Here is a 17,541-nt window from a genome sequence, read left to right as displayed (position 1 = left end):
CTTCGCTGTCATACATTTATTTATAAACCACCACTAGAGAACACTAGTAGAGTCCAAAACTAAAAGAGGGTAGACATAAAATAACATAACAATAATAAGTAAAAAACAAATGTTTTTTTATTATACACGTTGTTATAGTAGAACAACCATAGACCCAAAGTATTTATTCTAATGCAACCAAAAATTATTGAGACAAAAAACATCACGTAAAAAAAATTGCGACTTGCAATTTAAAAAAAATACTCTGGACAATGGCGTAGCGAACGGCGACAAAAAAAATTATCCTCCAAACAGATTATAATAATATATTTAATTAATTTGATAATACTTTGCTTACTTTTTGGTCAACATTCTCTCTATGGGTTGTGGTCTTTGCCACTTTAGAAAAAAAAAGCAAAAAACAAATTGGCTACTTGTAATCTACTACAACCTTGATTAAACCTGTCAAATGTCATATCACATGTAGTTAAGAACCGCGGCCCTATTTTTTTTTCATTAATATTATACAGATAATAAATATGATAATTAAAAAAAAACATTGACCCACTTTGTTCGTATCGATTTCAACCCGAGTTCTTTATCGATATACCCACTCGAGCCGAAAGCTTAATAATAGAAAGATTTGCAATTCTTACAAAATTTACACTTATACTATGAAAAAAAAGGAAATAATTCAAGATTGTGTTAAAACTAAAACATTTTCTAACTCTTGTTTTCTATTATAAAATCGATTTTATTTACTAACAATACATATATAACTAACATACGCTTTCAAACATACGGACAAGTTTTGTTCTATTTATTTATTATCTATTTATACATTATAACACTAGAAACTATCCTAAATCGTCCATTTATCATAAGAATACGTCTCAAAATTACAAAATAAAATTAAATTAGACTGTATATCGTGGTCACTCACAGCCACAAAATTAAAAAAAGAATTTAATTTTAATAGTCTTGGGCCTGCCAAAGACATGAAAAAACATTTCAAAGCGGGCCCCTAGATTAATATTAAAACTAAGAAATTACTATTTTTTTGGTCATCTAACCATTTTTTTATTTTTTGGAAATTATGACCATTTTTTTTAATTTAACGTCACTTAAGTAAACATATTCTACATCTATACTTACTATTCTCTCATAAAACTATGAAATGACTTATTTAAAAGGAAAACATATTTAACTTTAAGCCAAAAATTAAAAGAACACTCTAGGTATAAAAAAACTTTTTTGACATAACATATCTTCTATCAAAATTAAAACTTGAAAACAGAAAGACCAAAGTCAAAATATTTACGGCTTTGAAATGTGTTTGTACTTAACTCTACAAAAGATACGAAATCTATATTCAACGATAAAAGGAATAAAACCATACAGTAAACGACTTTTTAGACAAAATAAAAAAAAAGTATTTGTTTTAATTCAAAATGATCGTTGAACGTTCGTTATCTGTTTGCTATAATATACATATAATCTCAGTCTATAGCGTAGGCTATCTACAATTAAGGCTTTTTTTTCTATTATTGCTATGAATTTTTTTACATGAAAATGTGAACATTGTGCTATAAGGCGTTAGAATTTGTGAATTTCATAAACATTACTATAATAAAGGCAGAATACTTTCGGACTTAAGCCTAGCGGAGTGAAGCTAGCTCAATAATTATTTTGTTATCTATATTCTTTATTTAACGGATTAGAACGGATATTCTATAAAAGCATGTTATAAGGAACTTCATCAATTACTTATTTACGTACAATCGTGAAAAGTCAAAATGACTGACGAATGACATGTTTATACGAACGAAATGAATTGAAAAATATATTTTTTATACATTTTTTATTCGTGTATTACACGTTAGTTATTTAACCTTTTCACAATTAATACAATTAATTAATTATCACTGATTTTAAATTGAACTAAAAAAAATTGAACAAAGCGGTCAATGTGGTCAATCAGTCAATCATTGGGCTAGTTACATTGTAAAATGCAGATAATATTAGATTATTAGAACGCAATACGATATTCAATTTTATTTTGTATATACATATTTTTTTATTGGAAATTGATCAATTCCCCATATTTACATACACAATTATCAATCAATCAATCAACCAACCAACCGTGATCGCGTTCAAAATCACCGACAACACAACAATCCGCGTCTTACTTAAGAGACAAAGAAAGAACGGAGTGGGAGGAAAGGAGGGATATTCATAAAAAAAATATTAGAAAACAAAAAACAAAAAAATCCGTAGCAACACTACTAGTGAGGTCCGTTTGTTGATGAGGAACGTCGACACACGAAGCTGGTCGGCTAGTGATGTCACTTGCCCGGGTGTCCGTTGCCGTACGTGTCGACCTGCAATACGAGCCGAGTTGAGTGCGCAGCCGTGTGTCGTCGTTCCTAGCGAGGCTACGCGCGGCGGTGTGTGCAATATTGACAATCGCCAGCCAGTGACAGAGTGGTAGGTTTACACATTATTGCATGACGATTAGTGTGTTAACTTTTATAGAGACCAACGTGAAAACCACCGCCGCGCGTTTCCACTATCAACTAAATTGTGTTTGACGGATTGATTGATTGATTCATTGAATCAATTGACCAATCCATCAAACAAGTTTATTTGATAGTTTTTTATAGCTGGGATTATTTAAAAAAAAAAGAAAATTTATAAAAATCCGAACTATAAAAAAAGCTGCCCGCCACCATTTTGAAGCGAAAACCCAACGGTTATATAGTGAATATGTCCAGCTTTAAAAAATAACATTGTAATATTAGCAAAAAATACAATAATATTTTTTAACCCCACAGGACACGATGTACACAGCTGCGCGCTATTATTTCGCTGTTATTTAAATAAATATGTGCACAGGGTAAAAATAACAGCCAAGTAATAGGAAAACAAATTAAAGAGAAAAAATACCGTGTCAATGTAAAAAAAAGAAACAGTTCAAGCAACAATTCACACATGCAGACAAATTCTCTTTATATTTATATATACATATATAAGATTAATTTTTGTTTTTCTAACGCCTCTACTCTGTATAAAGATATTTATATAAATGGTGTTATAAAAAAATAAAATTCAAATAATTGTAGAGCGTGATGTTTTAATTCAAAAACAAATTTTCTTTTTGCGTCTTATAATTAAAAAAGAGTCCCCTTAGAATTTAGTCACAATAAAAAAGAAAATAACAATTTCAATTATTTCATATTATTTAAAAGTGTTATATGCACTCTCTTTTCAAAGTTTCATAAAGTCATCAACCGTAGTAATATTTTGAGTAGCAAATTTAAGAGATACAAGCATAATCATGTAAGTGATGTCATCATCTAATTTTAGTTTATTCATCAAACTTGTAAGGATAATCTCGTTTTTTTACTAAGAACATTTATAGAATTAAATAAAATCTAAATTAACTATATTAATTATTAAACTTAACAGATATTTAAAAATTTAAGTACTTTTCAAAAAAATATTATATAAAAATAATAATAATTCATTAATGAATTCTAAAAGTAAATGGTAACGAAAATGGCACCACTATTTAAAAAAATCGTTTCACAACAAAATGTTTCCATAGACGATTCCCAATCATTCTTAAGCAATAGTGTTGCTGATTGATGATGAATGATTACTTAATCTATAGACATTGTAATTTTTTTGTTTTTATATTTCTTGTGTTTTAGTATACGTAAGAATTTCTAATACTTCGTATTGGCTAGAGCAAAGCTCATAAGGAACACTACATTGACAACACCCTGTATGTTTACATTTTTTTTCCTTTTTTATTTGAGCAAGCAATTATAAATAACAAAATTAACATAAAATTAAATTAAAGCTGATATGGTAATGTGATTCTGATTATTTTGAATATCTATAAAAAGTATATATGTATACAAGATAAAATAATAACTTAAATTAATTAGTCATAATGAGACGATTTTAATAAATTTAATTATTCTATAATTAAATATTTTTATTGATTTATTATCTCGTGAATAGGATATACGAAAAAAATTTTTTTTATATAACTGTCAATATTATCTGTTAGTATTATTGGAATGTCATGATTATATCGTAAATGATCACTTATACATAAAAATCTAGCAACATCTAATATTCATCTAAAAATAATGAGAATATAATTTATATTTATAATAATAATATAACACAAAATAATAAGCTGTTCGAAAAAACCCTCATTTTTTGTTCAAATTCCAACCTTTTTTGTTATATGTAAAAGATTTAAATAAGCTATTTATAATCAATATTTATATATTCTCTCGATATCACTTGATTTAACGATAATTACATATTTAATAAAAACATATTTATACAACCAACTGTATGTTAAACCAAATGTATATAGCTAATTATTTTGTTCTATATACATAATGTATGGAGAAGAGAATTATATTTACTAATCTTACATAGGTTTTTGAAAATCCAAAAAAGTATCTGAATAAATTTCAATTAAAAAAACAAGAAATACGAATAATTAAAATTTTAAATACACCTATATATCTCAGATAATTAAGTCAAATATTTAAAAAGAACATTAATTTTAGTATGTCAATGTTGAACATCTGTATTATTAGATATGGTATATGTCATTTTGTATGAAAGAAAACAATTTTTAAAATAATAATAATCAAAATCAATGTATGTACGAAAATAATAAAAAGATTAAAGACAGAACACAATTTTAGAAAAAAAATTACTAAGAATTGAAAATTTGAGAAAATAATTATAAAACTAATAACTATTGAAAAATAAAATGACTTAATGAAGTGAAATATGCATCATGTAAAACGGAAAATTATTTTTTGACAACTTTTTTAAATTTTTAAATTAATAATGTGAAAAAATCGTTTCTAAGCTTATTTTTGGCACAACAATTTTATATTCGATCTTTAAATTTCGTTAGATTCTCGTATAATATTTTATCTATGTAAAATATTTATAATCTCTATCTAAAACCATAGATAATATATATTTTCATATAGAAATATAATACATAATATTTATTTAACGTCATATTTGTATAACTATAATGTATAATTTACTAAGATATAGTTAGAAATAGATTTCTTAAGGCATTAAAAATATATATTTCCTTCTAATTTTTTATCTGTTTCTAATACAATAAAAAAATTAAAAACCTACATAAATGTTTATATTTCTATACGTTACTTATTGAAAATAATGTTTCTTTTTAGAATTCATAAACCATAAGAAAACCATAACTATCTCTTAATAAATATTTTATCTATATGTATATAGAACTTTCTGTAAAACTTTATTAACTTCTATCATATAGACTTTATAGGAAATAGACAAATATTTTTTTTCGTGCAATGGCATCATTCAATAGATAATATAATAGACATCAAGCAACAACCATAGATTATAAATGTATATAAAAATTTGTACATTCAGAAATATTACAGTAATAAATATATGTCAAAGATTAATTTAAAGACTAATATTTTAATAAATATATAATATGTACACTAGCTTTCGTTTTATATATTTTTTTCTGTATAAGAATTCTAAGGGCCAGCTGCCATTAAGCCTATCTTTTCTCTTTTGCACAAAAACTGATTATATAAAAAAAGTTGAAAAAATGATTATTTAAAACAAATACAAAAAAAGACGTGTGACGTAACGTAAAAGAGTTATAAATAATTTTCATATAGAAATAGTTCTATACAAAAAAATATTATAATTGTTTTAAATATTAAACATAATTTGCGTTTCAACTACAATATAAGTTAATAGAAAAAAGAAAGAAATAACTATTTATGGAATCAATAAATGTAACGAAGAATATATATATATAACTAAATAAAAAGAAAATTATTATAAATAAAAAAATCTTTCACACCATATAAAATCTAGTCACCATTCAATCAACAAATATGAATGAATGGGGAGTCTCATTCGAAAAATACCAAAATGGTCTAATAAAAAGTCCCGAAGTCTCCCAATTTTACCCCCACCTTCTCATTCCGGTGGAGGAGGGGGTACTGGGGGAGGGGGCATTGCAGGCAGGGGTGGCTGGGGAGGGGCGAACCTCCCCATACCCATGGGGAAGAAGTAATCCATCCCCATACCGTACGGGTTGTACAATGGGGGCGGGGGTTGAACCATATAATACGGTAACGGCGGTCTGTAAGGGAACCAACCTACCTTGTTTACAGCTGGTTCATGCCTCGCCATCTTCTGAGGAGGTCCAGGTTCGATTCCACCTGTCCTTTTTCTCGACGTCTCTAGAACTTCCTTCGAAATTTTGATCTTAAGACCCGGATTTTGAGGTGGTGGGGGTGGCACTGCCAATCTTTCTTTAGGTATCTTTATTTTGAGCCCGGGACTAGTGGATAACTTCTCCCTGGGTATAGTTATACGCAAGGTACCATCGTTTTCTGGGACTGGAGGTATGGGTTCAACTTTCTTTTCTTTTTCTTTATCTTTTTTGTGTTTCTTTCTTTCTTCTTTGGATTTGTCACGATCTTTGTGTTTGTGTTTGTCCTTCTTTTTCTTTTCTTTCTTATGTTTATGATCCAAATCCTCTACTACCTGAGGTATCGGTTGGACTTGAGGTGCCAATTGAGGAACAGGTTGAGGTACCTCCACCTGAGGAGGAGGAGCGGCGGGAGGAGCAAGAGTTTCTATTACAGGTTCCTTCTTGACTTCCATTGGCGATTTCTTTTCCGTTGGAACGGTTATTGGTACTGGTTTTGCTAAGCTTTCTTTTAATAGGTTTGAAACCAAAGTAGGGTCGGTTTCTATACCGTTGAGGGACCTCGGTTCCGGTTTCCGTTCTGGTTGTCTCGTTTTGATCGCGTTACCACGCTGAGAGTCTCGTATCACATTTTCATATCCGGGAGTTTCATCAATTTTTTTAACTACAGGTACTAATTCTGGTTCCGAGTTCGACGGAAGTCTTTGTCTCGTTTTAATTTCTTTATTGGGAGGTGATGAAAATGGGGACAAAATTGCCGGCGGTTGCATATCCCTGACAACTGTTGAGGGATCAGGCCTCTTTTTGTGAGGACTGGGGGGTCTTTGGGGCTCTTGCGGGTTAGATTGTGGTTGAGGTACTGGTATTGGTCTAGGTTCCTGTCTTGGTCGAGGAGGATTAGGGGGTCGTCTTGGGGCCGAAACTGCCGGTGTAGGATTTTCTGGCGAGAATAGGGACGGAGGTCTTGTTCTTTGGGGTTCAGGAGTCGGTTGAGAGGTTGAGGGTACAGGCGGTCTATGCCTATCATGAGGTGGTTTATGATGGGGTGGTTTATGGGGCCAGGGATGTGTCTTATGGGGGGTTGGCCTGTGATGTGGGGGAGGTTGATTGGGCCTTTGATTAGGTTGATTGGGCGGAGGCCTTTGTATTTGTTGTCGTCGTTCCCTCTCTTCCCGCCTTTCTCTTTCCTCCCGCTCTCTTTTCTCTCTGTACAGGTTGTAATCTATTTTCTGGGGTTGCGGTGGGTTCGGTTGCACAGTTGCTGGTACGTAACCACCTGGTGGTTGTTGGCGACGTCTTTCGCGTTCATATTCTGGGCAAAACAAAACAATTGAAATTTAAGTGACATACTGCTGTATGACGGACGACGTAATAAAGTAAGTAGAAGAGATAGGGGGAGACCTTAGTTGACCTTCGAAAGGAGGAAAGTCACACATGAGGACCACCAGTATTTATAAATATTCATAACAGCAGAGACCACAGTGTATGGCACTCTGTTTTCTCTGACTAGGGATAGAACGTAAAGCTAAGAAAGTTTAAGTTAAAATAAAATACCTTTATCAAATGACTTATCAATCTCCTCGCTGGCAAGCGTATGTTTTTTGTCGAAGGGCGAGTTCGCCACACCCGAACCGGATGGGTGTGCAGCGTTTGAATGGGGAGAACTACCGCCTGTAAAAAAAGTATTTAAAATACTTAAGATAAAACATGGTTACATTAGTAAAATATTCAGTTCATTAAATAAATATTTTATAGTGGCGATCACAGTGTCTTAACACAAGGTATCTGCCTACCCTGCTGAACCTGATTTATTAAATAGATAGAGGCCAGTCGTGCCGTAACGGGGCAAACGTGCGACTGTAAATGCGAAAGGTTGTGGGTTCGATCCCCACTCGAGATAAGGAAATATTTATTTAAATTTATATTTTCATTTCTTCGCTCTGGTGTCGTCAACACTCAATGCCTCCAGAACTCGGCGGAAAGTGGGCAGCGGAGTGTCTTAACACTAGGTTCCCTGTTCCTACTCTGCTGTGTGCAAGATACAGCGTGCAGGTGATTTGATTTTGTAACGTGGCAAAGCACGGCGTTGAGTTCCGCTATTCATTCGGACAATAGATTTTTTTATAATATGCACAATAACTCTTAAAAGCAAACAATAGAATCTTTTGTAAAATTCTAGAACATTCTCACAATATCCCACTCACCATTACTCATCATAATAATCTTCTTTAGTCAAATCAGACATTTGCAAAATATGACTATTATGCCTGAATAAATGTTTGTAAAAACAAATAAAAAGTTAAAGATACTTTCAGAAAATTCTATCAAAATAGAAACTTCTACCATATTCCAGAACATTATAACAACATCCACTTACTGTTAGACATAGTCATCATTTTCCTCTTCAACCGAGATGGACACTTGTCGAATATATGAAGGAACTCCGCAGTCAGTCTCTCCAGCAGCTCTGTGGTCACACTTCTGTCTACGTAGGAGAACCAATGCCTGCCTTCGTGGGACTGTGGTATCTAAAAATATAAAGAAAATAGAACATAGCCATAAATATAATTTATCTGATTTATTTCATGTTACAGTTACAGTTACTTTAATTTATTTACTATATAAGTAAATAAATGGAAGAAACTTTACTTCATCAAGACCATTTTCTTTTAGTTCACACTGTAACCCACAAAATGAAGGATAGGTAAAGGAAACCTGGTGATAAGACACTCCATTCTCTATGCAATGCATAATTGTATGTAAGTCGTAAAGTAAAAACTGTTAGACATCATGAACGGATATATGAACATGTATTTAATATACATATTATAAAAAAAACTAAATTCCAGAAACTTCCAGAACATTAACTGAAGACACAATTTTCCTGTTTATCAAACTTCAGCAACTGTTATATAAATATATGTATTGAACCCTATCGTCAACAAAAATAAAACAATAAAAACAACAACTCACCGCCCAATTGCTCCATTTCGACGCTAAATGTATACAAAAACACGCAACAACTGTTGGTCTGTATTGCAAGCACATTGTCGTCAAATGGAGGCTGTTGGACGCCATGAAGTATGACGTTTGTGCCAAGTCTTTTGGTGCTGGAATATTTAAAATTAAGAACATTCATATGTGATATATGTTTAATTTGATTATTCAATATACAATATTATATTTTTAGAATGGATTAATGATAAATTGAGGTTCGATTTATGGTATTTTCTAATAAAATGATATAATATTTAAGCATAAACAAATTTTCTATTTAATTATGTTGTCTCAAAAATGACATTGTTTTAAAAAGAATTATGTATACTTATTTAAAAATCACAATATAACGTTATTAAAGTAAGGCATAGAAAATAAAATAATCATAACAATGGCGATTTTTTCGCTTTTCCTGTTTCAAACTAAGTAAATAGCAAAAAAAAAAGGAAAACAGTGATGAATTTATGAAAATAATAAATAATGTGTTTGTGAATGGCAGGGAAAACACACAGACAGACAAACAAAACTAACATACCTTGTCTATTTATAATTGTGTATACGGTTTTTATTTCTGCACAGTATAGGAGAATGGCTTTGACACAAGCTTATAATAAAAATATATAATTTATAAACAGTTACAATATATATTTTTATGATACATCCAACATGCAGCTAATATAAAAAAAATGTCATAAAAAACATATTGTACTGCATATTCATATTATAAGCTTCCAATTTCAAATTCAAAATTCCAAATCTAAATTTTATACCAAAAATTTTACAAAAAGAAAACAGATTCGCGCCAACAGATCGCAGCCATCCCCCACCTCCGCGCAACAAAACCGTCCGGACCGTGCGTCAAGAGCGCACACCGCCACCGACCGCCGTCGCGTTAACATCACACAACGCTCACCTTTCACGAGGTGGCAGGTGCGCACCACGTGGGTGTGCGGGTGGTCTATGGCGACATCGAAACCTAACGTCTGTAGTAGTACGTTCTCGTTGAATACTAGGTCCTGCGCCTGGAAGTTATGACGAATATTTTTTGGAAAATGCTATATATAAAATAATTATGAAAAAATACTAATGTATTTAGAAATTTAAAAACTTCTATTTGATATTATAAATTCATAATGGTTTACAATTTTTATTTGTTATTAAATCAGCTTCACGCTGTATCCCGCACACAGTAGGGTAGGCAGAGTGTACCTAGTGTTAAGACACTCCATTCCCTAGTTTCTGCCGAATTCTGGAGGCATTGCTTGTTGAGTGGCAGAACTCAACGCCGCCATTTGCTTCGACACCAGAGCGAAGAAATGGAAATATAAACGTAAATAAATAATTCACTTCCTCGAGTGGGGATCGAACTCACAACCATAGCGTTACAGTCACACCCTCGTGCCGCTGCGCCACGACGGACTCATTATTTGTTAATATATGCCAAGAAAATCAATATAAATGCCAAAAGACTTTTTTTTATACCAATAATTTATTACCTACAAATGTAATCTAGTATTTTCTTTTGAAGTATAAACTTCTTAGTTCTTTATAAGTCATACGCAATTTTCTACATAATATAATAAATTATTATGTATATTTTAAAATAAAGTTGTTTAATATAATCTTTTAATACTATTATAGCCACTTTAAACACGATAAGAAACAGATGTTCTAGAAACATCTTATCTAATCTTTTATAAGAGACATATTGTTATTATATGATACTATGCATCAATAACAGTTAAATGATTCTAAATAACTATATAAATCGTATTTATTTAGAATTATTTATTACACTTATTTGTACTCACAGAATGAAAAACAACATGACAAATCTATATGTGAGATGATCACAGAATTCTAAATACCTATCTATTTTATTATTACAATTTTTAACAGATATATAAAATTTTAATATATTCTAAATTCAGCTTCTCGCTGTATCCCGCAAGCAGCAAGGTAGGCAGAGGGAACTTAATGTTAAGACACTCTGTTTCCCAGTTTCTGAGTAATTCTGGAGACACAGCGTGTTGAGTGGATAAACTCAATGCCGCACTTAGCCTCGATACCGGAGGGAAGAAATGAAAAATTTAAATTTAAATAAATATTACCTTTCCTCAATTGGGCATCGAACCCACAACCAGTGGATTTTGCAGCACACTTTGTGATGATGAATGAATATGTTATGTCACCTTTATTTATGTAAATTTTAAGGGTTCCATTTTAATATATTAATTATGATGTATAAACATTACATGAATTATAAACATGCACAATAAAACATACAAACTTAAATAAAATCTAACTATCAAAGATCTTAAATTGTATAGCCCCATTAATATAAACATAAACATCATATATAATAAGGTAAAAGAAAACATGAAAATATATAAAACAAGCTTACCTGCTCTTGATATTGTTCAGATGTGAGTGCATTGACACCTTCACCTCTGTGGAGGCATACGTGGGCCACTTTTATAACATATTCTAATTTTCTTGGCTGTTCCTCCACCTGGAATTTGAATAAGATAATTTAATGGAAATTATAATGTATATGAATGAAAATGAATTCATATGTTGTATATCATTGATTTATTTTTATTTTTAGCTTCACGCTGTCTCTTGCATATAGCAGGGTATGCATAGGGAACCTAACATTGAGACACTCCATTCCTCCCTTTATGCCCAGTTTTCGTCACTGTGTGATCAGCGGCAGAACTCAATACTGCTGCTTTGTTACCAGGAAGGGGAAATTAAAGTAATTATTTCCCCTGTGTTACATTTTGGTATACTGTGTATTCAGATGTAGACTATGCCACTGCTCTATAACTGTCTCTGTCTCATGATTCAGTACTGAAGTTTATAATTTTTACTTTTTTATTTTTAGTTGAATTATAATACTATAAATTTTTTTGTTATCCTAAGTTTTGGTATCCAAGTTACTATAAAATGTAAAACAAGAATGTTCTAATTATGTTTGTTTAATAAAATGACATGCATGTTTATTTTAAAACACAACCCCAAGTTCAGGAAAGACAAAGAGGATTTTCTCCTCGGGCTAAACTTATACTGTAACACATACACCACTTATACACCACAAAAGCAATTATAAATATATATGACACAACAATGTTTATTGAGTATTCCTTAGTAACTTTATCCTTATAATTGTTTTTTTCAGCTTTATGCACTATGGCACTGTATAAGGGTAGGGTAGAAAGAGCCTAGTGTCAAGCCACTCCGCTCTCGACTTCCCGCCGAATTCTGAAGCTATTGAATGTTGAGTAGCGGAACTCAACGCAGCAATTTGCCTCGACACCAGTGCAAAGAAATGAAAATATTACATATTTTAATTCCTCGAGTGGGGATCGAACCTACAACCTGTCGCGTTAACAGCCACACGGTTGTAATAACCTCTGCGCCACGGCAGGCCTCACAATTAGTATTATGGTAGCAATATTTACGTATTTTTATAATTAGGAAACAAAGTTTCTTGTCCATTTTCACTCATTAAGAAATATTACATAATGAATGGCAGTACTTACTCAACTTCACATTAAGTTTTAATATTTAATGTCTTTGATAATCTCCTAAATCGAAACGTATTTTAAATTCAGGATCAGATACATGACTATTGTTCTCTCCACATATAGCATAGGCAGAGAAAACCTAGTGTTAAAAAACTCGGGATAATCGAGTCAAGAAAAACTAATATACATATAAAAAAATACCAACCTTTGCGGCGAGGAACAGCGCGGCGGCAGCTATCGCATTCCTGTGGAACTGTGTGAATGAGTGGAACGCGTAGAACCTGTGCATATACACTATCGCCGTATTTATACATAACTGTGAACTGTGTGTGCCGTTAAGAAAATATTTGTAACACCAAAATATGTATAAGACATGAATTAATATTAAAATTTAAATTAAAAAGCACATGTGAGCTTTAAAATGTTCAGAAATGTTCCTTGTTAAGTAAATTTTAAATCTTTCTTTTAACTGAAAGTGAAAACAGTGCTGGTTCCACAAGCCAACTAAAAGCTATTATGTTCAAAATTCCTACAAATTAGGAAAGTTTATATACATACTAGCGGACGCGCGCAGCTTCGCTTACGTATTTAGGGGTGAATTCTAATAAACCATGAAACATGTGTTCAATGAAATATTTTTAAGAGTCTAAATTTCAAATTTTATAAAAATCGGTGGTGTTTCAAAGATTTTTCCAAAAAAACTTTCAACCCCTTATTTGCACCCTTAGGGGGTGAATTCTAGAAAACCATGAAACACGTGTTCAATTAAATACTTTTAAGAGTCTGAATTTCAAATTTTATAACAATCAGTGCCGATTTAAATTTTTTTCCATACTAACTTTCAACCCCTATTTCGCCCCTTTAGGGTTAAAATTTTTCAAAATCCCTTCTTAGTGGATGTCCAGATTACAAAAGTAAACATCTGTCCAAATTTCACGTTTCTACGCACAGCGGTTACGGCTGTGCGTGCGTCTTACCTCAGTCAGTGAGGACAAGTCCTTTTATATATATATATATAGATATTGTTTATTGCACATAAAAAAAAATTGAAAAGTACAATTGTAATATAAGTTTGCGGTGGCAGGCTTAGTTCTGAAAGACATCTCTTCCAGCCAACCAATGGAGATGGATGAGTGCCGAACAACGAAATAACATCACAGTGCATTTTTTTTGGCAAATTACATTATATAAAGAGCAATAGTTAAATATCACATTTAATTTAGGAAATGCCTTAAGAGACAGTGGTTCCTACTTATGCATTAGTACATTTTCTTGCACCTAAATGATTCAAAAGTGCTATTTGAAAATAAAAATATTTTCGTTTTGTCACCATTTTTGTAAACACTAAACAAATTTCATTTTATTTGTCAAAAACTCTTAATCCAGCAACCTAAAGGGCAAGAACTACAAGGAGCTTATAATGGCAAAGAAATTTTATATATATCAATTAAACTCAATTTCCTAATTTCAATTTTATACTGACTGTGTTATTTTTACATTAAATGTATAGATGAATTTTGATGAAAACATGATAATTAACCAAAAAAACCCACAATAATATGTTGTTAAAACTTCTTCAAGTTGAAAGGTAATTAAAAATTTACAAACTTGATAAACATCATCATTATATATATATTCTATCCTCATATTTATAAATGGATCTCAAGTCTAATATTAAACATGATGCCGTTTTCACATTGATTCAAGTGTTTTATAAATGTGGGCCCTGGTTTGTTCTATCAGAGCCGAGAAAAATTATTTTAAATACAATCATTCTATTAATAGACAGAAGTATAGTATAGTCATGAAGCCATGAGCAGTACATCATTTTTATATAATTATAACAGCCACATATTCCTACCAACAATATATAAAACAATGACTATATAAAATTAAGTTAGGCAACTACGACAGTATCGCCTAAGCCAATATACTAACTTAATACTACTAAGCCAATGTGAAAAAACAAAATAACTGCACAATAAAAAAAAATGAATCTATGCCACAGAAAAAAATCCTATACACAAGCTTACATCCTATTTATGTTGTTATTAATTCTCAAGGAAAATTTTACAAATTGTCACATTGTTTAAAAACAAGTGCCTGCCTATACAACGTGCATGAGTCAAGTTCCATCAATGAGTCATTCACAGTTACTCACCATTATTTTCAGCTTAGCTGTAAATTGATGATTATATTTTACTGTTATTTTGTTACCTATTGATATGTTAAAATTGCTCTGGGTTCTCAATTGTTTGGAAATATAAGCCTTGTAACAAAACCATTATTTTTTATTCATTTATCCTAAAAATATTTTTTTTATATGTAAATTAACTATGAAAATCTGTGATAGCAACATACATGAAAATAACATTATGTATAGTATATATTAGAATAATATTATTATCAATTAAAGAAGTATCACAATTATAAAAATAATAATATAATATCATTTAAATAAATTGTTAGTATGATTAATTTAAATTCACACAAGTTTTATACTATGTGTATACTAAAAGAAAATTAAAAACTCAAGAAAAATTAAAGTACCAAACCAAAGTACCAAAAGGCGCAATTTTGTGTCCAAAAATTTTTAAGAAAATAAAAGGAATACCTGACATAGATACAAAAAAATTGGCAGGTAAAGAGTCCTTGTACCCAATCTATTGTTATCAAAACAGGTGTTTGGAAAAAAACTTTTAGATATTTTTGTGTCAAGTACAAATACAAAATGGCATTATTATATGAGAAATAATCAAATAATTATACTAATACTAGCGGCCCGCTCGCAGTGACACCCGCGTGAACTATGTTATTATTAATTTCTGTCTCCATGACTACGTCCTAGTGACGTCTATGCAAAATTTGAGACTCCTAGCATTTGTAGTAACGAAGTTTCATACAAACTTTCAACCCCAAAAACAACCCCTTAGAAGTCGAATATTGCAAATTCCCGTCTTAGCGAGCACCTACGTCCTATAAGTAACTCCTATGCAAAATTTGAGATTCCTAGCACATGTAGTTTCTGAGATTTCGTGATGAGTGAGTGACCTTTCGATTTTATATATATAGATTATAGGACAAAAGAGTTTGTTAGATTGATTATACTAATCTCAAAATTACTAATTTCAAATTGAAAGAATACTTTTTATTAGTTCATTTAGTGAAGAAGGCTATATACTATATTGAATAATGTTGTTATAGCCTACTGTAACTACTTCAGAAACTTAGAAAGTGGCATGTGTCATACACAACCTTTCCTTATTTCCATTTGTAAACTAACATAATTAAATTAATACTTATACCAATAAATTAGTACAACATTCGTAAATATTACTATACAATAAAAAATAAAGATTATAAACAAATATATAAGTCCTACCATGAACTTAAAACCCATTGACATTGAAAGAGGCGGGCCTCCAAAAAAGAAAGGCAAATGATCTAGGTCAGTTACATAGCTTTCCATATTCGCAAATTGTGCAATTTTTTTTATATGCTTCATGTATGTTTGACATGTAGCAGGGTAGGCTAAGAGCATTTAGTGTTAACCCACTCTGTTTTATATGTTACACTCATATTAGGGATTTTTTTTGTTAAAGAACTAAAATATTTCAGCTAACTGCTCAAGAAAACTGAGAAAGAATTTCTTGTATTTATACTAAAATAAAATGAATTATTTTAGTATAAATACTTTACTAATTCTACATTTTCTTCTGTATATTGAACCTATAATCATTACACTGACAACCAACCGAACTACAATGGAGTAAGATATATTGAAAACAGGAAAAATATTATGAAATAACAAAAATTCTCAGAAGTCAACCTATCTATGTACTAGTTTGTTATTGTTTTAACATATGGAGACCTAGAGCGTCAGTTATTTTATCGCTGTTAACCACTATCAACTTATGAACGTGACTCACAAGTCATAACATTGAAAAATCAAGGAATTTACAATGAAATACTGTCTCTAATGAAATAAACGTATAATAACACGTGCATTTCGTTGATTTCATGTGGAATTTGCCGCGCAAATCTCATGTACCGTAATAAAATCGTGTAAATTTAGATCCCAGACGGACGATCGACGTCACAGCGCCTGCGTTCTGTACCTACTACATCTGTCAAAGAGCACTGACCTAAAAAATATAACGCACGCGACCATAACCTAAATACAACATAATATGATAATGAAAATCTTAAATTAATGTTTAAATATAAAGACTTACCTCTAGAAACTTGAAAGCATTCATGGGAATTCCCAAGCGAAAGTGAGTGGAGTGACGCCGTCGTTACAACGTTTGGTCATTACTTCCGAAAATCAAACTTTTAACACTGTTTCCACTATTTATCAAGTACAATTACACTGAAATAACGTTGTTTTCACAAATAAAAACACTATTGAACAAGTTAAAGCCACATGACTCGACAAAAACATTGATGTTTTATTAAAAAGGATACACTTGAAGCCGCTGGCCCATATCCTGGATGAGATTGGCGGCCTGCTGCCGATAAGCTAGCTCCTTATCTGCATCTAAGCCACATTTTCTGCTTGGAGAATTCTGTAGCTGTTCTTTTGTAAAATACCATTTTTCTTGTCCACCAGCCATCGAATGGATATACTAATGACTGAAGGCACAGAGCGAAAGAGAGCGTCTCTGTCTACACGCCTAAGTGGGAAAGAGACAGCGCTATGACAGCGGCCACCGGAAATACACCACGTTAACATTTGAGCGCCTTACAATATATTAAATA

General features: G+C 31.4%; 1 protein-coding gene across 2 annotated transcripts; it reads right to left on the bottom strand.

The window, feature by feature from the left end:
• Window positions 1–94: 94 nt before the first annotated feature.
• Window positions 95–17,396, bottom strand: CycT (Cyclin T). 2 transcript variants are annotated; one of them, XM_085187787.1, is made up of 9 exons: window positions 17,248–17,396; window positions 12,986–13,103; window positions 11,655–11,762; window positions 10,164–10,272; window positions 9,227–9,363; window positions 8,631–8,781; window positions 7,808–7,924; window positions 6,202–7,565; window positions 95–2,363 (listed from the first exon to the last, which is right to left on the bottom strand). In XM_085187787.1, the coding sequence occupies exons 1-9, from the start codon at window positions 17,394–17,396 to the stop codon at window positions 2,328–2,330; spliced, it is 2,289 nt and encodes a 762-aa protein (XP_085043913.1). In that variant the 3' UTR covers window positions 95–2,327. The 2 variants fall into 2 exon arrangements, with proteins under 2 accessions (XP_085043913.1, XP_085043912.1); XM_085187786.1 differs by lacking the exon at window positions 95–2,363 and having other exon boundaries at window positions 3,096–7,565.
• Window positions 17,397–17,541: the final 145 nt, after the last annotated feature.

Source organism: Heliconius melpomene, chromosome 7, assembly GCF_056956725.1.
Source record: "Heliconius melpomene rosina isolate 202511_hmr_F chromosome 7, ASM5695672v1, whole genome shotgun sequence".
Lineage (NCBI taxonomy): Eukaryota > Metazoa > Arthropoda > Insecta > Lepidoptera > Nymphalidae > Heliconius > Heliconius melpomene.
This window is presented reverse-complemented; position numbering and strand designations above follow the sequence as displayed.